The sequence below is a fragment of the Mixophyes fleayi genome, chromosome 1, assembly GCF_038048845.1.
Source record: "Mixophyes fleayi isolate aMixFle1 chromosome 1, aMixFle1.hap1, whole genome shotgun sequence".
NCBI classification, from domain to species: domain Eukaryota; kingdom Metazoa; phylum Chordata; class Amphibia; order Anura; family Limnodynastidae; genus Mixophyes; species Mixophyes fleayi.
In genome coordinates, this window is record NC_134402.1 from 281,301,354 (window position 1) to 281,324,634 (window position 23,281).

Genomic DNA, 23,281 nt, shown 5'->3' on the forward strand with positions numbered 1-23,281 from the left:
GGGTGGCCCGGTACACAATTTTTTACCGGGGCCACAAAATAATTAAAAAACCCTCCACGGGTCTGAATTCCACCCAAAAAGTTTATGGACTGCATAGTGTAGTGTTCCCCACAATATTATTTAAAAATTTTGCAGCAACAGTCAACGTTGTTTAATATCTGATACACCTCTATCTGGACTGCATTGTGGAGTGGCCCTGGTACTAAATTTGGTACCGGGGCCACAATACCTCCTCCAACTTCCAAGTGTAGTGTTTATAACATATAAACACTACAGTAATTCTAGCACGTCAATACCTCTTGTTTTAAATAATGACATGGCATTTTACTTTTGGTTTAATTTTTTGAATTTGTTGACATTTTGTTTTACTTTTTGAACATGGCAAACGACTGTTGAATGGTCACATAATGCCAAAAAAAGAGTTGCAAGATGGAATTGTCCTTCGGACCTCCCACCCACCCTTATGTTGTTGAAATAGGACATGCACACTATAACAAACCAATCATTTCAGCGACAGGGCCTACCAAACAACTGTGGCTGAAATGATTGGTTTGTTTGGGCCCCCACACCAAAAAAACAATTCATCTCTCCCTGTACAAACTAAACAGGCTCTACTGAGGAAAGATGTCGTCCTCATCCTCAACCTCTGATTCCTCTCCCCCTATAGTGTGTACTTCCTCCTCCTCACACATTATCAATTCATCCCCGCTGGACTCCACAACCACAGGTCCCTCTGTACTATCTGGAGGGCAGTGCTGTCCTTCATTGAGGAATTGATTATTCATTTTTATAAACATCATTTTTTCAACGTTGTGAGGAAGCAACCTCCTTCGCCGCTCACTGACCAGGTTCCCCGCTGCACTAAAAACTCTTTCCGAGTACACACTGGAGGGGGGACAACTCAGGTAAAATAGAGCCAGTTTGTACAGGGGCTTCCAAACTGCCTTTTTTTCCTGCCAGTAACAATATGGACTGTCTGACATGTCTATTTGGATGGTGTCAGCAAAATAATCCTCCACCATTTTTTCAATTGTGACAGCATCCAATGCAGCGACAGTAGACATGTCTGCAATGGTTGGCAGGTCCTTCAGTCCGGACCAGATGTTATCAGCATCCCCGCCAGTGGCTCTTTTAGGAAAACTGAGCTTTTTCCTCGCAGCCATAGATGTGGAAGAAAATGAGGGTGGAGCTGTTGGCATGTCACGGTCCTCTTCAGAGGACAATCTCCTGACCAGCAGGTCTTTGCACCGCTGTAGACTTGTGTCCGCCGAAAACAGAGACACAACATACGCTTTAAACCGAGGATCGAGCACGGTGGCCAGAATGTATTCCTCTGACTTTAAAAGAGTGACCACCCTCGGATCCTGGCAAAGCATACGAAGGTATACATCCACAAGAGCTACATGCTTGGTGTAATCGCAATGGTTTACCATCTCCTTCCTCACTTTCTCCAGCTGCTTCTGCAGCAGCCTGATCAGGGGAATGACCTGACTCAAGCTGGCAGTGTCGGAACTGACTTCTCGTGTGGCAAGTTCAAACGGCTGGAGAACCTTGCACAACACGGAAATCAGTCTCCACTGCGCTTGACTCAGGCGCATCCCCACTCCTTTGCCTATGTCGTAGGTGGCTGTGTAGGCCTGAATGGCCTTTTGCTGCTCCTCCATCCTCTGCAGCATATAGAGGGTGGAGTTCCAGCGCGTCACAACCTCTTGTTTGAGGTGATGGCAGGGCAGGTTCATGGTTTTTTGATGTGCCTGTAGTCTGCGGTAGGCACTGGCTGAATGCCGAAAGTTTCCAGCAATTTTGCTTGCCACCGCAAGCATCTTCTGCACACCCCTGTCACTCTTGAGGTAATGCTGCACCACCAAATTAATGGTGTGGGTAAAACATGGGACGTGCTGGAAATTGCCCATATTTAATGCCCGAACAATGTTACTGGCATTGTCTGACACCACAAATCCCCATGAGAGTCTAAGTGGGGTAAGCCACTGGGAGATAATTTCCCTCAGTTTCTCTAATATGTTGTCAGTGTTGTGCCTCTTATTAAAGCCTGTAATACACAATGTTGCCTGCCTTTGCACGAGCAGCCATTTTGTAGATGTTGCTACTGATGCAGCTGTTGCTGTTGCTGCGGAAGGGGATGCATCTACCCAGTGGGCTGTCACAGTCATATAGCCCTTCGTTTGCCCAGAACCACTTGTCCACATGTCCGTGGTTAAGTGGACAGTGGGTACAACCGCATTTTTTAGAGCACTGAGGACACTTGATCGTACTTCTCTGTACATTTTTGGTATCGCCTGCCTAGTGAAGTGGAATCTCGACGGGATTTGGTATCGGGGACACAATACCTCCATCAACCCTCTAAATCACACTCCACTGATGGCGGACACCGGGTGCACGTCTAACACCAACATTGCAGTTACAGCCGCAGTTATACGCTTTGCAATAGGGTGACTACTATCGTATTTTGTGGTCATGGCAAACGACTGTTGGACGGTCAATTGTTTTGTGAAAGACTTAGCGGTCTTACGACTTCCCCTCTGGGAAGATGACCGACTAACAGCAGCAACAGCAGCTGTGGCAGTAGTAGGCGTACTGCTGCAGGATTCCTCGGATGAATCCCGTATTGAAGAGGACTCAGTCTGGCTGCTGACTTGGGCTGCAGGACTGAATCTTATGGAGATCGTGGAGGAAGTTGACGAGGAGGGTGTTGCTGGTGTGTATCCAACTGGACCACGGGGTTTAGGTGCCCCTGTACCGATGACGGTCCTAGCCCCAGTTCCTGAACTAACCACTGAACTATGAAGGTTATTCAGGTGACGTATAAGGGAGGATGTCCCTAGGTGGGCAAGATCCTTACCCCTGCTTATTTGAGCTTTACATAAGCTACATATGGCCATACATTGGTTGTCCGGATTTGGATAAAAATAACATCATCCCAGGGACATCAGCTGTTTCCCCCCCTGGTGCCTCATTTTCAATAACCACATCACCATCCTCATCATCAAGTTCCTCCACAGCGCCAGCTACATCATCAATAGCCTCCTCCTGAGCTACCTCTTCCCATACAGTGATGGGAAGGTCAGGCTTGACAACCACCAACACCCTTGGACTCTGCTTGGGGATTTGTGATAATTTCTCTTTAGAAGGCAGAGTTGTTTGCTGTTTTGTTGCTGACAGCATAACTCTCTTCAATTTTTGTAGGGGGGGGGAGGAGGAGGAGGGCTAAGATCCTTGGGTGAAGCTGAACCACTAGTCATGAACACAGGCCAGGGCCTAAGCCGTTCCTTGCCACTCCATGTCGTAAATGGCATATTGGCAACTTTACGTTTCTCCGCAGATGATTTTAAGTTTCTCTTTTTGCTACTTTTACTTAACTTGGGCTTTTTGGATTTTACATGCCCTGTACTAGGAGATTGGGCATCGGGCTTGGAAGACGATGTTGATGGCATTTCATCGTCTATGTCATGACTAGTGGCTGCAGCTTCAGCATTAGGAGGAAGTGGGTCTTGATCTTTCCCTACTTTATCCTCCAAATTTTTGGTCTCCATTATATGTAGCACAAGATACTGCAGAATGTGTGAACTTGGTAATATTGCAGTACCAATGGACTTATACTGCTGGATTGGTTTTGCAAATTTTGTTATAATTACTTTTTTTTTACATTTTTTTTTTTTTTATAACTTTGTTTTAATTTTTTAAACACTTGCGAATAATGGTTGAAATAACTATGCCCTTAGAAGCACAGAGCACAGGACACAGCACCACTGGACTGAACAGGACACAGCACAGGACCCAGCAGCACCACTGAACTCAAAATTGACAGAGCACAGCACACAGCACCACTGGACTGATACTGCAGAACACAGCACAGCACTGCACAGCACAGAACTAAACAGCACAGCACGAGATCTACCAAGACAGAGGACCACCTAACACACCCTCCCTCTACCCTGATCAATGCCCGAGTGAAGATGGCGGCGACTAGCGGGGAATTTATAGGATCCGAGTATCGCGAGATCCAACAGCGGGATTATGACTCTGAGCATCGGTTTCAGGTTTTTATTTGGCGCCAATACCCGGATCTGTCTCGGATTTGACTCGGATCGAAAACGATCGGGAGGGCTCGGATTCACGAAATCCGAGTGCGCTCATCTCTACTTTACAGTAAACCATTCTTTACCCAATAGAGGTGCATTTGACCAGGTTCAGAGCATTTGTTTTTCTGTGATAAGAAGCAGATAGAGTGGTCAGGGTGTAATACAAACTATAGCCACCACTCCTAACGATATGCTCTGATACCCAAATTTATTTATCCTTTCAGCATCTCTCACAATTTGTTTTGAGTTTATATTATTCTCACCAGCCAAAATATGCAGTCTACCTGAGATCACTATTTCCATTGACAACACAATAAACCCTACTGCCCTCCCTGCCTAGGTGTCCCTGCCTAGGTGTTACGCCCACATCCAATCTGTATACAGATCCTGTCACATACATCTAAGAAATGAAATCCAATATAAAATACTTCTTACAAAGCCATTAACAAAACTAACAAGCATCTCTTTTTGTGTCGCAAAATATCCCCCAACTCCATTTTGCACAAGATCTGTGTGTCTCATCTACACTCAACTACCACTACCAGATTCAAGACTTTTTTTGAGCTGCACCTCCTCTGTGGAATGCACTCCATTGCACAACAAGAATTTCCTCTAGCCTCCAAACCTTTAAGGGTTCATGCAACTGACAGGTAAAAATAAAAGTGCAGGTTTTGTTATGTTATTATGTTTAGGCTCTAGGCCTAAACCGTAATCTTTTATTTTGCGGGGGCCCAAACAAACCAGGCACTTCAGCCACAAAAGAGGCATTCCTGTGGCTGAAGTTCCTGATTTGTTCTACTATATAGGTTCTACATAGTCTGCAACGCAAGGGAGGTGGAGGAGAGGGGGGATGGGAAGCATATTTAAGCCAATCAGCTTGCTGCATTCTTTGGCCAATGTTGCCCAGAATCACATAATTGTGAGGTGGTCGTTGTAAAATAGACTGTAAGTGAATATAAATACGAATCTAGGAACAGAAACTTACATTGTATGAGTTTGTTTACTGTTTTTTAGCAAATTTACATTTTTGAGTGAAGTCCAAAACTGAAAACAGAACACCAGCTTGGTTTTTATAAAGCCAAACACAACATCAATACATGATAGTTTTTAAAACCATTCTGCAAAATATTTGCCTCATTTTACAATTGACATCCAAAAATGTGCACGTGTCGCAGGTGGAATTTGGCCTTAAGTGTTCCCAGTCCTACCCCAAACACATCACACAGAGAATGAACTGACTACCGTCATCCCAGCTCTATTCATAGACTATAAATTTAATAAGATGCAAATTGAAAAACGCAGTGTGGAATGGAATTATGCAGAAATGACCAGAATTTTGCACCTTTGGAAAGTGGCCTGATCCACAGCGAAACATAATTTGAGTAAAATTTTGCAGTAACTTTGCTAATATCTAGAAAGTAAAAATTCAGTCTATTTCACTAGGTATTAGGCTCATGCTGTATGTGACACAGGGGCACAGCTAATAAAAAATCCAATCCAAATTACAAACAGTAAACATGCATCATCCCGCCTGACAACTTTATTATCCTTTTCGCACTGTCTGGTTTTTGTGGTGGAAGGGGGCAAGCAAGGGGAGAGAGAGGAGGAGGGGGAATGGCTGGGCAGATAAGCACTGCTGAAATTTGCTGCTTCAAGTTGTCCCTCCACTACAAATCAGCTGTTAGTGCAAGGAAGAGACAGCATGAAGTGTATTATAGCACTCGGAGGAAGAAGATAGGCAGATGTTGAGCGATGTCACCCAATGTATTTGTTTTATTTACTTCTTATTTACTTTTATTTTATTTGCTTCTATTTATTTATGCCATCACTCTACACCTTAGGTGTGCAGTATTAGCTGATGAAAATAAAAGTATTTATTAACTGTATGACATAATACACTTATAACAATTATAGCAACGTTCTGATAAGCATAAGGATAATAGTCCTCATGGCATATCCTACTGTAGCGCAGTGACAGGTAAGGAGTGTATTGCGCCAGTTGTTTATTGTTGCATGTATTTAAATTTAACTTGTAACAAAGCAACATTAGGTGGTTGATTTACTTTTCGACATACATCTACCCTAAAATATAAGGCACTTTTAAAGAACAAGTCCTCTTTTGTGGACTTCAAAAGGTCCAGTTAGCAAATACAAGCCCATCTTATATTTTCTCAGTTGCTACATATGTAGGTCATCAGGTGTTACCTAAATAGCATAAATAGCTTTTCACACTACTCTGTTTGAATTACTGACATTGGTCAAGTAAGTGAGTGGTTGTGGCTGGGCATAGACATTGCACTTCGGGTAAGTGCTACATTCACAATGTTAGAGAGTGTATTTAGAAAATGATTAGAAATAGTACATAACTGTGGACTTATTCACAGCATTAGTCCAACATTCCTTGCTTGTTATATGTTATGTATGGATACAGGTACCTATGACCAGCAATTGTCATACTGTGTAATACACAGCCCACCAGAATTCCCAAATACAAGACCTCACTGTAAGTTCGAAAATCATTTTATGTAGTACACATATTTTATTTAAAAAAAAATAATAGCAATAATCTTTCAATAATTTGATCAAAGCGCAAGTAAGCCCCTCTCTACATGTTTCTATACTGTATATCAAACATGGTGGGGGGAGCCATTTAGGCTTAGTGTCAATCAGAGGATTTAATGGACAATCTGAGCCATCCAAATCGCAAGGTTCAAGAAAATATTATTTAGTCATATTCCAAATACTCTAGAAGATTTGTGTGATATGTAGTGCTCAAGTTAGCTCCTTATACCACAGAGGTGAGGTCCTGTGTATCTCCACTTACCTTTACAAAAAGTGCCATCATTAGGTATAAAGCTATCATGGTCATTAGTAGGTCGGTACCCTTTCAGACAGATACAGTAGTAGCTCCCGTGTGTATTATGGCAGGCTGTGTGTTCTCCACAAATCTTCTGTACTCCCACCTTACATTCATCTTTATCTGTTTGAATAGAGTAAAAGACATTACCACAATTTTGCTTATCACAAGCATTCCAGAAAGTGCATGCATGTAAATGGTAAAGATGAAACCCGGTAATAGAGCATGTATTTGACTACATGAGCAAAGTCTCTGGCTTCTGAAGATATTACTACTCAGGGTTGTTTTGCTTGTTAGAAAAGGTATAATTTCATGCTACAGACGTATAGTTGTATACATTTAGAGTTACTTATCTTTTCACCCTGTTGTAAGGATCAAGATCAGTTTCAGTTTTTAAAATGATGATCATCATATATAATGTACATACACTGGGGGAGTAAAGTATAATGTGGAGACAAAGGGGCTTTGGACTTGATAAAAGTGCTACATTGTGGTCTAAGCAATAGATAGAATTTTAATTAAGGTATTATCGTTTCAGGCATAATAAGTGTTGATTTGAATAAACTATACAATTATTAAAAGAGTATCTCCACCCAAAATGTATATCCACTATTTAGTGGGGGTGGAGGGTGGCAACGGTTTTATTTTTATTAAATGTGCCATTGTTTCTTTCTATTTCCTTCGAACAATCACTTTCCCATAAGAAATCTTCTGAAAAAGGTGGAACAGATTAAACAGATTACGTTGTATTGGTCTCAATTTTGTGAAGAAAAAAAAACTTCAATCATGAGAACTTTCAGACAGACTACTGCTAAGTTAATACTCCTTTTTTCCTGTTATTGTTCACAGATTTTACTGTGAAGGCACATTGATAAAATGTAACTTTGCTGAGAAAGCAAAGTCACTCATTAATCACTTCTACACTTTAATACTTTTATAACTCATAGGGGCATATTCAATTGTCGGCGGAAACGCAGAAAATCTTGCCGCGCGCGCACTATTACCATTATTACGGTAATAGTGCGCGTAAAAAACGTTATTACGGTATTTTTGTCGTTGGATTTCAGCTCGCAGCTCCCTGAGCCGCGAGCTGAAATCCAGCTAACTACTACCGTAATAACGGTAGTAGTTTTAACGCTGCGGAAACCCGTGACAATTGAATATGCCCCATAGGGTAAAAATCTGTTTATTATCTATATCTGGATTTCATGAAGTTAAAGAGCTTGTTCTACTAACATCATTTCTAACCTTGTATTAATGGAATGCTGACAGCACAAAACTTCCCAATCAGCTATTCATATTTGTGACTGGATTAACCTGGCTGCTAATGCTTCGAAAAATACGGGAGACATTTCCATTGATCTGTATGCATAGGGACATTTGCTGAGAGAAGTTTCTCTTTATATACAAGGAAGGCACAGGAGTGAGATTGTGCATGTGGGACTATTACAGCTCCTAAATTAAGTTTGGCAGGCTTATAAATTAGCTATTGTGGTTGTTGCTTTGGATCAATTAATGGATTAGGTTGGGGTTTCTTTTATGTTTTTACTATAACATTTTCGTACTGTAATTGTAAAGAATGGGGACATAAACTGTGAAATCAATTTCAGGAATATACTAATTTTGCCATCTTTATATGATTTTTTTGTATATTTATATGAGATGCTCAAGGTGAAACCTTAATACAGTGCTGTCTGTTGTGTTGGTTTGTTCTTGGATTTCGTCACAATAATGGGCCTGGTTTTAAGCCAAAAATAAGATTTGGTTTAGTGGGATGACATGTTCAAATTAATTTCAATGGTCAGGACAGCGCATTTAGGGATCTGATCCTGGTTTAACAGGTGTCCACAGAGGCTTTTTGGACAATCAAACTTGCCTGATTATTCAATTTTTTCAGGTGGCTGTAATTGGGTGTTGGTCACTAAACTCAATTGCACATATTAGACTCAAATAATATGTTAATATGTAGTGGTCCAAGTGGAAATTTAGAAGTGGCGGTATAGAAATATAGAAGTGGCAGTATGGAAAATGTAAGTTTATGGATTTGATAGTTTTACAATGAAAGCAGTAGGAGAAGTGGCAGTTTGGCATACCACCATATACCAGCCCACTTCCACCACTGTTTATATAGGCATATATAATTAAAATGATGAGTAGATTATTAGGACAAAAAAGCTGATGGAATTAATTTAGAAGGTACTTCAACCATGTAAGGTCCACTAAACACAAAATGGGGCCATATACATATATCAAGATGGGCTCAGAGCCAGATTAAGGGGGAGAGGGTCCATGGGGTGCCAGCAGGGTGAACAATGTGGTGACTGGTGGCTGGCCCTTCCTCCGGGACAAATCACATTCCTTCATTTGGTCGCAGATCTTATGATAAGTTCCTCCCTCCTTTGTCTTAAATGTAGCCTCCTCCTATCCCCGTCACTGACACACATCATATAGGATGTGCACCGCATGACAGGCGTCGTCCCATGTGAGCAGACTGCAAGAAAGACAGACCGAAGAGTCTGCACTCCACCACAAGACAGATGGAACAAGGTAAGTGTGAGGGAAGGTGGGGGGTATCCTAATATAATGTGTGAGGGACGGAACTTAATATAATGTGTGAGAGAAGAGAGGAGGGTCTTAATACGATGTGGGTGGGGGGTAGGCTATTAATGTGATGGTGGAGTGTGGGTGGTGGCTAATTATTTAATGGTGCTATTTTATTTGTGGGTAGATGATAGGGCTATTTAATTTAAATAGTGGGGTTATTTAATTATTAGTGGGTTCTATTCATTTAAGATGGGGTGATGGGACCTTTAATTTAATGCTGCAGTGTTTGGGGGCTATTAAACTGAACGTGGGAATGTTTGGGGAGAATGAGATCTATTTATTAAATGTGAATATTAATTATTTACTGGCAGTGATGGTTGTAGGAAATAGGTATATTTATTAAATGTAAAAGCTATTAATTTATTGCTGGGGTGGGGGAGTCTCTACTGTAATTTGGATATTAATTTAATGGTGTACTGTGGGTCTGAGCTAATTATCTAATGGTGGGTGCTATTAATTTATCTGTGGGTTGATGGTGGGGCTATTTAATTTCATAGTGGCACCTTTTATTTAAGGTGAAGAGATAGAAGTTTGGGGGAGGGCTATTTATTAAATGTGAATATGAATTAATAAATGATGGGGGTGGTTGTGGGAAATAGTTATATTTATTAAACGTAAATGTTATCAATTTATTGCTGGGGCTGTTAGGAGGGAGGGAATAGGTTTATTTTGTTAAATGGGAATACTATTAATTTAATGTTGGGACTGGTTGGAGGGAGATAGGTCTATTTATTAAAGGCCTATACTTTTAATTTAATGTCAGGGCTGGATGAAGAGAAATAGATTGATTTATTAAATATTATTGAATACTATTATTTTATTGTTGGGACTGGAGGGATGCCTAATTATTAAATATATATGCTATTGATTTAATGCTGGGTCTGGTTGAAGTTTTCTAAATTTAAATATACTATTTTTTTTTTCCAAATAGGGCCCCCAACATTCCAGGATTCAGACAAGGAGCAACTAAAGACACCAGCAGCCACAGGTAGTGAAAGTGACAAGAACAGGTAGGAGAGAGCAGGACAGTCTGCCACATGTCCTAAATCTAGTGGGGCAGCCCCAATTTGGGTGACTTTTTTGCTTAATCAGGATTTGTTTCGACTACAAGGACAGTTGGGAGGTATGTCCCGCTTCACACTGTACTGCTCATGAAGGCAGAGCTACGTGCATCTAACAGCTGAGCACACAGTATTGCCTGTGTATTTATCTAAAATTTGTCTAAAATGATAACCATGTTACATCATAGGGTCCCTGCTGTCTAAAGTGCCCCAGGCCCCCCAGAGCTTTAATCCAACTCTAGATGGGGCCTCATACATTTTGAACCAATGACACATTGTAATTACATATACCCTATTGCCAGCTACATAGCCTGTCTACCAGAGTTCGGTATAGACAGGTTGATAGCTGTTTGAGAAAATGGCTACAAAACAGGAGTGAGGGTACCTTGACCACTGGCATTTCATATGCCTTTTTACTGGTATTTTCACTAGAGGTGTATACAGTTTCATATGCAGTGAAACACAGCAAATGCGAGGAAGTGGAACATACAATGCTGCAGTACAACGCAAATTGGTATGGATTCAAAGCAAAGATTTTTTATATTAAAAACACATAAATCAAACAACAGTTCCCTTATAGTCCTGAGCAGTACAGGGTTTGGGTAGCTGTTTTGATTGAGTAACATAAGTAACACTGGGGGGTAAATATATTATGGTCCAGTTTTTTCAACTCGCCGGAAATCGGCGAGTTTACAGCTAAAATTTAAAGCGGCGCTGGCTTGTAAAGGCAAACTTGCACATGTGCATTTCTATTAATGACTGCAAGCCCTCAAAAATGTAGACAAATACTAAAATATTGTAATAGGTTGTGTTACAGTGCCTGTGCCTTGTGCTGGAATAGGTGCATTTGTGTAAAATAGAATGTGATGCTCTTGTGTATTTACTAATTACAAACGTAATCAACTCTCAACCAGCCAATAAATAATGTATATGATGTTTTTGAAGAGCAAGTAAAGCTACTTTTTGACATGAATACATATAAAAGTATGTGCATTGCTGAGCAGAATAACACAGTTTGACGCTTTTATACATAAATATTTATACCATGCATCTGTTCCCTTTGCATCAGGTCCCAATGTTATGAGGGAGTTGCTTCTCTAAAATAGCAAACAGTGAGTGATTGACAGGCTTACAGAATTGCCATATAGCTATGATTAGTAAATTCATATCAAAGGTTACAGCCATTTATGTTCTATCATCTCAAAGAAATGTAGTCTCAGCTTATATAACCTGTAATAAATCATGTTAGGACACTGTCCTAAAGATGTAAGTGGGTCACTAGCTGTCCATAATGGAGTGGGAAGCTAATACAATACTTTACTTTTTATCAAAGCTGCAGTGGAATGTCAGTTTAACACTGAATAATGTATTTTACATTCATTGGTCATATCAGCAAATTGAAATTCTTTGGTTTAGTAGCCCTTTAAAGTACCCATTTTATAAACAGAAGAGATCAATGAAGATAATTCAGCTTACCCAGACAATGTGTTATCCCGTTTCCAATAAATCCAAAGTTACACAAGCATGAATATTTATTGTCAGCTTCTTTACATGTGGCATTTGCATGGCAATTGTTGCACACATCTCTTGACAGCGAAGCTACTGCAAAGGAAAAATATAAAAGGTATAACACAATCACTTACACCAAAAGTTCAGTTTGCCTAAGGCATAATATCCTCTAACAATATATCTGGACAAAATCTGGACATATTTTTCTGTTTTATATTTTATTTTAAGGGTTAAATTGCATATGCTTTAAAAGGCACAGATCACATATACTACAAAAACAAAACCAATAACTGTCCAATTATTATATGTCCCCATTTCCATTATGCTCCACTGCTGACTGTTCATTGTCTGGTGGTGCTCTTTGCTTCAGCGGTAACCTTAAAAAAAATTAAGCATGTTAAATATTTTAACTTTAGTGGAGAAGAAATTGGCAGAGTTGCTCAAAATTGTTTTAAAGTGATTCTCGCATTGTGGGCCATTAGACGACTGTACCATCCTGGCAACAGTGGATGTAGATAAATTTCACGTTAGGATGGCATTGCAGCAAGCAAAGATTCTGGATTAGAATAACCTACCTATGCGTATACTGGTGTCGCTTTTGGAATTCCTATTAATACACATCTACTTTCATTTGGGTAGGATATACAATCTGTGGACACTTTATTAGGTACACTGGTACACCTGCTCGTTAATGCAAATATGTAATCATCCCAGGGCCGGACTGCCCATCTGGCACTTCAGGCAAATGCCAGAAGGGCCAATGGCTTAAGGAGCTGATATGGCTGGCTGCCCGCCTCAGCAGCAGACTCTCCTGGCAACATTTTTTCCCCCCAATCAGGCGGTAGGGAAGGGACCGGAAACCCCGCTCTGGCTCTGGACTGGGATGATTGACAGGTAGGCTTGTCCCTCTCCTGGAACCAGCCGTCATACAGCACTTGTCAGCAGATCATACAGATCCGTTTCTCCCCTCTGTGCCCGCCCCTTTCTCTCCATGACAACAGTTGCTTCCCCTCCATGAAATGAAGCTGTGCGTGCCCTGCCACGGAACAGAAGACTGTCTATGTGAACGGTCTGAGGTGAGTACATAACAGAACTCATAGAATTTGGACACCTCACTGGGAAACCACTTAGCCCCTCTGATTGGTATTAAATAGTATATAAACTTAACCATACTAAGGGGGGTGCACCCACACAAATTAGTAACTCAATATAAACAAAAAAGGGAAAACAAGAAATATGTATAAGGGGCACTCAATGGCTTATGTTTTGTATCTCATTAATATAAATAAAAAATATGCATTAAAGCTTTATTGATATGCATTAAAATGGAGAATCCTCAACAATTTAGTTCCCCAAATACTTCCTAAACTAGCGAAATATTAGAATAGATAAGTGTGAAATTACTTTAATGCTTGAAATATTCACTGCTAAAATGACAGTAATTGCATTATTGCTCCTTCGAAGGAGCACGAATATCTTATGAATAGATCAGTAAACAAACTATAATGCTACAAGTCTCAGCAAAAGTGACTATGTACATGAAAGATTGTTTATTGAGACATTGTGATTCAAACAACTGATTATATGTGGAGGGCTTACCTGTCCGGGGCCGTCGTCGTTCCTCGGGCGGCGGTTCCCTCAGTTCAGCTGGGACGGTGAGCCAATCAGGGCTCACCTCCCGGCCATTTGAAAAAGAAGAATGGCGGCGGGCCAATCCGGACCCGCCATGTCATCACGTGGCGTCGCGTCGACGCTACGTGACGACGTTAGCGCGGCATCGACTATTTAAGTCGGCGCGCGCGCCGCCATGTTCAGTTCGTCGGCGGAGAGAGAAAGAAGAGGACGTGTCGCGGAGAGCTGCGGGATCAAGCACAGAAGAGAAGCCAGCGGAGACCAGCAGTGGCGGCAGAGAGCCCTTGTTAGGGCTAAGAGCGCCTCTGCTGCCTGAAGACCGGCGTGATCAAGACAAGAAGCCGGCGGCAGAGCGTGGAAGCAGCGGCAGACGGGGAAGGAGTCCAGGAGAAGCTCCCCGAAGACAGCACCAGGTAAGCCCCTTGCCAGGCAACTCCTCTCCCGGGCCCACGCCCGCAGCACATTCAATAAAGTCGGGCACTAGGCCCGTGGCCACGGTCGGGCACAAGGCCCGTGGGCACAGTGAATTAGGGGCACAAGGCCCAGGGACTTGGGCACTAGGCCCCGACAAAGATAGTGGGCCAGTAGGCCACCTTGTTAAAGGGCACAAGGCCCCGTTAGGCAGTGAGGGGGACACTGAGTCCCAGGCATAAAAGGGCACAAGGCCCTTAGGTAGTTAGTGGCCTAGAGGCCATAGGAAGGCCACAGGGCCTGGTTAGGGGCTGGTAGCCCGTAAGCTATAAAGGGCACAAGGCCCTCAGTCAGTCAGGGAGGCCACAGGCCTCAGGCAGAGGTTAGGACCCCTAGGTAGCAGGGCACAAGGCCCTAGTTAGTGGCCTCAGAGCCCTGAGATAGAGAGGGGGCTGAGGCCCATTAATCAGAGCACAAGGCTCTGTGTGCAACTGGGCAAGAGGCCCATTGTGTGAAGGGCAGAAAGTCTTGGAGGTGGTGAGATAGAGGCGTGGGAGCCTCGTGAGTGTAGGCGCGGTCCTGTGTGAGATGAGCACACGTAGTTAGGAGGTACAGTAGAGCGGAGGCTCCTGTGGTGCTGTAGCAAACTGCTGGTTGGCTAACAGCGGTGTGCTCTGGTAAGTAGCTTACAAAGTACTGTATATTGTATTCTGTCTGTGAGGCGGGTATTGTTGAATTACAGTATTTTGGGTGTGCTACGTAATTGTGTCCAGGGGCAAGACGTCAGGCCCCCATTAAAGGTAGGCTCTTGTTCCTGTGGTTTCCTGTGCTAACCCGTGCTGTGGGGACAAGTGTAGTTACCAGCATACACATAGTCAGGGGAGAACACACGTAGTTTTCCTGTCCCTTAGGTCCCCGGGGTCACACTGGTACCCAGAGGGGGTGGCTGAGTGAGTTGGTGGCAGTGCAGCACACCTTGAGGCAGTTCCAGGGGCGGCCGTGGTTCTGATTGAGGGTCCTCAAGGCCGGTTCCGTGCAGGTGGACCTGTTGTTCCGGACGTAGGGACACATGTGAGATACCCGAGTACAGGCAGTCGGGCGGTTCAGTTCGATCGGCTGTTCCGTGCGGCAGTCGGCCCGCGGGTTAGTGTGCTGTTCCACTGAGCCTCAGCCGGGCTTAAAGAACCGGTCCTTAGGGTCTGTGGGTGACCCCATAGCAAGAAGGCAGCTTCTTGGTACGACCTGGGTGAGGGGGTTAGGAACCGCCCTCCGGTTTAGTCCGTGAACACCGGCTGGTGTTCCCCGTAGTGTGTAAGTGAGCAGTTCCGTTAGTGCACCACACCTAGTTAGTCATAGTGGTTTGACTTAGTTGCGTTGCCGACCATTAGAACGTTGTTAGGGTCAGGTCGCTGTTGTGGTCAGTCCAGTTTTGTGGGTGCCATCTTAGTCTCACTGAGAGCGTAGAGGGAGGCTGTGTGTTCTTGTCATCCGCAGGAGTCGGGAAGGTGCAGAGGAACCGGATCGGAAGTGGGAGTGTCCCGGTGAGTATCACGCTCGATTCCCCCTTTTGGTTAGGCCCTCACCGGCAGGTGTGTGAGGTACTTGAGGCAGGATTAGTCCTCGAAATAGTCTTGGTCTTAAGTGCCTGTAGTCCCCCGCGTCTTGGCCAGAGCAAAAGCGAGGAGGCGGCAAGTGGGCTTGGACTGAGAGTGTCCTTGTCCGTTGCCGTATTCTCGGACAGCCCTTACTTGGTAGGCTCGGTTTAACTGTGTTTTCCCTCCTAGGTGTTACCTACGGGCGTCCGGAGAACTCCCCAATCAGGGACCGACGTAGGATCCAGTCATCCACGCGGATCGTGGTAAATTCGGAGGTATTAGGAGTTAGTCGCCCTGTGAGGCACATCTCCGTTTAGGGACCCTTACATATACATGGATTTTGTGTAATAATGATAGTACATTTCATCAAGTACTGCCATCAACTATAGCAACACCAAGTCCCTTTGCAATATCTTAAACCAAGTGGAGGTTAAGGCAATTTAATCCACCTATATCTATTTAGAAGAGTTAATGGACATGAAACCATGAAAGAGACACACCAACATACTATTGAAAGATACTTTTCTGCACTATAATAGCAGTCATACTTGCATTCAGTTGTATCACAAATGCTGCAATTGCAGTAAAATTACTTTATTAGGTAGCAATATTGGAACATTTACAGTATATATATCTAAGTGAGTAGTGAAGTGGTTTGTAAGTAATTACTGTCATTTTAGCAGTGAATATTTCAACCATTAACAGTAATTTCACACTTATCTATTTTAATATTTCGCTAGTTTAGGAAGTATTTGGGGAACTAAATTGTCGAGGGTTCTCCATTTTAATTAGGGATGTGCACCGGCGACTTTTGAGGTCTCGTGTTTTGTGTTTTGGATCCGGATTTTCTCGATGTTTTGGGTTCGGATTTGTTTCGCAAAACACCTGCCGAAAGGTTTTGGTTTGGATTTAAGGTTTTGGATTCGGATTTTTTTGGAAAAAAAACTAAAAAGTGTAAAAATCAAGTTTTTGGGCTTATTTTCACTCCTACGCTATTATTAACCTCATTAACATTCAATAACAATAATTTCCACTAATTTAAACGCTATTCTGAACACCTAACACCTCACAATATTTTTTTTTTTTTAGTACAAAACGTTGCAACGAGGTATCTTTCTGGACTGCGTAGAGGAGTGTTCCCCACAATATAATTAAAAACCCATCAACTGGTCTGAATTACACCCAAAAATAGTATCTGGACTGTGTAGAGGACTGGCCACTGGCCACCACAATATAATATATAGAAAACCTTCAACAGGTCTGCATTACACCCAAAAATAGTATCTGGACTGCGTAGAGGACTGGCCACTGGCCACCACAATATAATATATAGAAAACCTTCAACAGGTCTGAATTACACCCAAAAATAGTATCTGGACTGCGTAGACGACTGGCCACTGGCCACCACAATATAATATATAGAAAACCTTCAACAGGTCTGAATTACACCCAAAAATAGTATCTGGACTGCGTAGAGTAGTGGGCACTGGGCAGTGGGCACCACAATAAAATATATAGAAAACCTTCAACAGGTCTGAATTACACCCAAAAATAGTATCTGGACTGCGTAGAGTAGTGGGCACTGGGCAGTGGGCACCACAATAAAATATATAGAAAACCTTCAACAGGTCTGAATTACACCAAAAAATAGTATCTGGACTGCGTAGAGGACTGGCCACTGGCCACCACAATATAATATATAGAAAACCTTCAACAGGTCTGAATTACACCTAAAAATAGTATCTGGACTGCGTAGAGTAGTGGGCACTGGGCACCACAATAAAAAATATAGAAAACCTTCAACAGGTCTGAATTACACCCAAAAATAGTATCTGGACTGCGTAGAGTAGTGGGCACTGGGCAGTGGGCACCACAATAAAATATATAGAAAACCTTCAACAGGTCTTAATTACACCCAAAAATAGTATCTGGACTGCGTAGAGGACTGGCCACTGGCCACCACAATATAATATATAGAAAACCTTCAACAGGTCTGCTTTACACTGCACATACGGCTGCTCCTCCATCCTCTCTATCATATACATGTTGGAGTTTCAGCGTGTCAAAACCTCAAGCTTTCAAGTGTAGTGTTTATAAAATATAAACAACAATACAGTAGTTCTAGAGCACGTCAATCCCTCTTGTTTTAAATTATGACAGGGCATTTTACTTTTGGTTTAATTTTCTGAATTTGTTTAAATTTGGTTTTACTTTTTGAACATGGCAAACGACTGTTGATTGGTCATATAATGCAAAAAAAAAATTCCAAGATGGAATTGTCCTTGGGCCTTACCACCCACCCTTATGTTGTTGAAATAGGCACACTTTAACAAACCAATCATTTCAGCAACAGGGCCAACCAAACAACTTTGGCTGAAATGATTGGTTTGTTTGGGCCCCCACACCAATAAAACAATTCATCTCTCCCTGCCCTGTACAAACTAAACAGGCTCTACTGAGGAAAGATGTCGTTCTCATCCTTAACCTCTGATTCCTCTCCCCCTACAGTGTGTACTTCCTCCTCCTCACACATTATCAATTCGTCCCCGCTGGACTCCACAACCACAGGTCCCTCTGTACTATCTGGAGGGCAGTGCTGTACTTCATTGAGGAATTGATTATTCATTTTTATAAACATCATTTTTTCAACGTTATGAGGAAGCAACCTCCTTCGCCGCTCACTGACCAGGTTCCCCGCTGCACTAAAAACTCTTTCCGAGTACACACTGGAGGGGGGACAACTCAGGTAAAATAGAGCCAGTTTGTACAGCGGCTTCCAAACTGCCTTTTTTTCCTGCCAGTAACAATATGGACTGTCTGACATGTCTACTTGGATGGTGTCAGCAAAGTAATCATCCACAATTTTTTCTATTGTCACAGCATCCAATGCAGCGAGAGTAGACATGTCTGCAATGGTTGGCAGGTCCTTCAGTCCGGACCAGATGTTATCAGCATCCCCGCCAGTGGCTCTTTTAGGAAAACTGAGCTTTTTCCTCGCAGCCATAGATGTGGAAGAAAATGAGGGTGGAGCTGTTGGCATGTCACGGTCCTCTTCAGAGGACAATCTCCTGACCAGCAGGTCTTTGCACCGCTGTAGACTTGTGTCCGCCGGAAACAGAGACACAACATACGCTTTAAACCGAGGATCGAGCACGGTGGCCAGAATGTATTCCTCTGACTTTAAAAGAGTGACCACCCTCTGATCCTGGCAAAGCGTACGAAGGGCTACATCCACAAGAGCTACATGCTTGGTGTAATCGCAATGGCTTACCAGCTCCTCCCTCACTTTCTCCAGCTGCTTCTGCAACAGCCTGATCAGGGGAATGACCTGACTCAAGCTGGCAGTGTCGGAACTGACTTCTCGTGTGGCAAGTTCAAATGGCTGCAGAACCTTGCACAACACGGAAATCAGTCTCCACTGCGCTTGACTGAGGCGCATCCCCACTCCTTTGCCTATGTCGTAGGTGGCTGTGTAGGCCTGAATGGGCTTTTGCTGCTCCTCCATCCTCTGCAGCATATAGAGGGTGGAGTTCCAGCGCGTCACAACCTCTTGTTTGAGGTGATGGCAGGGCAGGTTCATGCTTTTTTGATGTGCCTCTTGTCTGCGGTAGGCACTGGCTGAATGCCGAAAGTGTCCAGCAATTTTGCGCGCCACCACAAGCATCTCCTGCACACCCCTATCACTCTTGAGGTAATGCTGCACCACCAAATTAATGGTGTGGGCAAAACATGGGACGTGCTGGAAATTGCCCATATTTAATGCCCACACAATGTTACTGGCATTGTCTGACACCACAAATCCCCATGAGAGTCTAAGTGGGGTAAGCCACTGGGAGATAATTTCCCTCAGTTTCTCTAATATGTTGTCAGCGTTGTGCCTCTTATTAAAGCCTGTAATACACAATGTTGCCTGCCTTTGCACGAGCAGCCATTTTGTAGATGCTGCTACTGATTCAGCTGTTGCTGTTGCTGCGGAAGGGGATGCATCTACCGAGTGGGCTGTCACAGTCATATAGTCCTTCGTTTGCCCAGAACCACTTGTCCACATGTCCGTGGTTAAGTGGACAGTGGGTACAACCGCATTTTTTAGAGCACTAAAAACTCTTTCCGAGTACACACTGGAGGGGGGACAACTCAGTTAAAAAATAGAGCCAGTTTGTACAGGGGCTTCCAAACTGCCTTTTGGAGTTCTACCACGTCACTACCTCTAGTTAATTTAGATTGCAAGGCTTATAAATATAAATACTTTGAAGATAAAAAAAGAAGGCTGCACAGACTGTGGAGCTAGAAAGTGTAATTAAATGGACCACGTTACTTTGGTGGCTATCTATGCAACCCCCGCCCCGCCCTACACTTGTAGTTGAATATAAATAAAGCAGCCTGCATATACTGTAGAACTAGAAATTCAAATATACAAAGAAATGGACAAAGGCAGTTTGGTATCTGTCTGCATCATAATCATCAACATCCTCCTCAGCGCCAGCTACATCAATATCCTCCTCCCGGTGTACAACATTCACACCTTCATTAGCCAAATCTGTAACTGGACTGTGGGTTATCCTTCCAGCATATGCAGAGGGCGTGCTGCAAATGCTGGATGGAGTCACCTCTTCCCGTACAGTGATGGGAAGGTCAGGGTTCACAACCAACAACACCCTTGGACTCGCCTTGGGGATTTGTGATGTCATCTGTTTAGAAGGCAGAGCTCTTTGCTGTTTTGTTGTTGTTGCTGACAGCATAACTCTCTTAAATTTTTTGTAGGGGGGGAGGAGGAGGGCTTAGATCCTTGGGTAAAGCTGGACCACTAGTCATGAACACGGGCCAGGGCCTAAGCCGTTCCTTGCCACTACGTCTCGTAAATGGCATATTTCCAAACTAACGTTTCTCCTCAGCTGATTTTAAGTTTCTCTTTTTTTGAGAACTTGGGCTTTTTGGATTTTACATGCCCTGTACTAGGAGATTGGGCATCGGGCTTGACAGACGACGTTGATGGCATTTCATCGTCTATGTCATGACTAGTGGCAGCAGCTTCAGCATTAGGAGGAAGTGGGTCTTGATCTTTCCCTACTTTATCCTCCAAATTTTGGTTTTCCATTATATGTAGCACAAGAGAGCGTACCCCTAAGCCACACACACTCGGCAAAGCCTTTAAAAATTATATGCGGCACAGGAGAGTAGCACTGGACTTATACTGCTGAATCAGTGAACTTTGTAATAGCAGTACCACTGGACTTATACACTGCTGAATCAGTGTGCTTTGTAATAGAAGTACCACTGGACTTATACACTGCTGAATCAGTGAACTTTGTAATAGCAGTACCACTGGACTTATACTGCTGAATCAGTGAACTTGGTAATATTGCAGTACCAATGGGCTTATACTGCAGGATTGGTTTTGCAAATTTTGTTGTAATTAAAAAAAAATTTTATTATTTTTTTGTATTTTTTTGTATAACTTTTTTTTACTTTTTTAAACATTTGGGAATAATGGGGAAATAACTATGCCCTTAGAAGCACAGAGCACAGGACACAGCACCACTGAACTGAACAGGACACAGCACAGGACCCAGCAGCACTACTGAACTCAGCAGGACAGAGCACAGGATACAGCACCACTGGACTGATACTGCAGAATGTGTGAACTTTGTAATATTGCAGTACCACTGGACTTTTACTGCTGAATGTGTGAACTTGGTAATATTGCAGTACCAATGGGCTTATACTGCAGGATTGGTTTTGCAAATTTTGTTGTAATTAAAAAAAATTTTATTATTTTTTTGTATTTTTTTGTATAACTTTTTTTTACTTTTTTAAACATTTGGGAATAATGGGGAAATAACTATGCCCTTAGAAGCACAGAGCACAGGACACAGCACCACTGAACTGAACAGGACACAGCACAGGACCCAGCAGCACTACTGAACTCAGCAGGACAGAGCACAGGATACAGCACCACTGGACTGATACTGCAGAATGTGTGAACTTTGTAATATTGCAGTACCACTGGACTTTTACTGCTGAATGTGTGAACTTGGTAATATTGCAGTACCAATGGGCTTATACTGCTGGATTGGTTTTGCAAATTTGGTTATAATTATTTTTTTTATTTTTTTTTATTTAAATTTTTTTTATAACTTTTTTTTTATTTTTTAAAAACTTGGGAATAATGGGGAAATAACTATGCCCTTAGAGGCACAGAGCACAGGACACAGCACCCCCGGACTGAACAGGACACAGCACAGGACCCAGCAGCACTACTGAACTCAGCAGGACAGAGCACAGGACACAGCACCACTGGACTTATACTGCAGAATGTGTGAACTTTGTAATATTGCAGTACCACTGGACTTTTACTGCTGAATGTGTGAACTTGGTAATATTGCAGTACCAATGGGCTTATACTGCAGGATTGGTTGTGCAAATTTTGTTGTAATTAAAAAAAAATTAAATTAGTTTTTTATCTGTGCTTATGTCTTTAATGGTAATGTCATGTGTGCGTGTGATATAATTTTAAGTGAAGGTACTACTGTGGCATAGTGTAAACTGTGGCACTACTGTTGCATAGTGTAAACGGTGGCACTACTGTGGCATAGTGTAGACTGGGGCACTACTGTGGCATAGTACAAACTTGGGCACTACTGGGGCATAATATGAACTTGTGACAGTATTGTATGGCATAACCGGAACTAAGGTTGCATAATACAGGGGCATACGCAGGATTTTTAGGGGAGTGGTTCCCCCACCCAAAACAAAAAGCAAAAACAAAAACGGCAGCACTGTACTATACAGCAGCCGCGGCGCTGTCAAAGAAGCGTCCGCAGCGGTGCTGTTCATTATTCCTCCAGAGCGTGCACTTAGGGGGGCTTGAATTAATTTACTGGGGGTTGGGGATTAATCATTTAATTGTGGGTGGCAACTAAATTTATTGGTGGGATGATGGTTTAGTCTATTAATTTGATAGAGGGCAAGGGCAGGCTGGGCTGGAGGGCAGGAGGGCATCTGCCACCCGGGCCAGTCCCATAGTGAGCTACCTTGGGCTGGGTCACTGGGTTACCTGTATTTATTTTCTTTTAAAATATTCCTAATAGGCTGCTGAGCCGAATATCGCACCCCGGGCTAATGTTTGCCAGCCCTCCCCTGTTGGAGGGGGATATTTAATGTAAGCGGTCACGGCAGGGCCGGACTGGCCATATGGCACTTCTGGCAAATGCCAGAAGGGCCGATGGCAGTGTGGGACGGTGTGTAGCCATCATGACGTGTGACGTCATGACGGCTCTGTGCGCCGGCCCGCCACCCGCGTAGCACTAGCTGCAGTGGAGGCAGCTGTCAGTGCTGAGGTAAGTGTAGAGAATATGTGTGCAGGGAGGGGGGGAGACAAACGGAATATGTGTGCAGGGAGGGGGGGAGACAAACGGAATATGTGTGCAGGGAAGGGGGGGAGACAAACGGAATATGTGTGCAGGGAGGTGGGGGGAGAGAAACGCAATATGTGTGCAGGGAGGGGGGGAGACA

At 43.1% G+C, this 23,281-nt stretch overlaps 1 protein-coding gene across 4 annotated transcripts in view; it reads right to left on the reverse strand.

Annotated features, from left to right (window-relative positions):
* Nucleotides 1–23,281, reverse strand: part of SUSD1 (sushi domain containing 1) — a 235,253-nt gene that overhangs the window by 165,333 nt on the left and 46,639 nt on the right. For all 4 annotated transcript variants that reach the window (XM_075210949.1, XM_075210946.1, XM_075210950.1 and 1 more), the window contains exons 2-3: nucleotides 12,099–12,224; nucleotides 6,925–7,080 (exon numbers count right to left, since the gene is read on the reverse strand). In XM_075210949.1, the coding sequence (XP_075067050.1) occupies nucleotides 6,925–7,080; nucleotides 12,099–12,224 (282 nt within the window). The remainder of the gene's footprint in view (nucleotides 1–6,924; nucleotides 7,081–12,098; nucleotides 12,225–23,281) is intronic.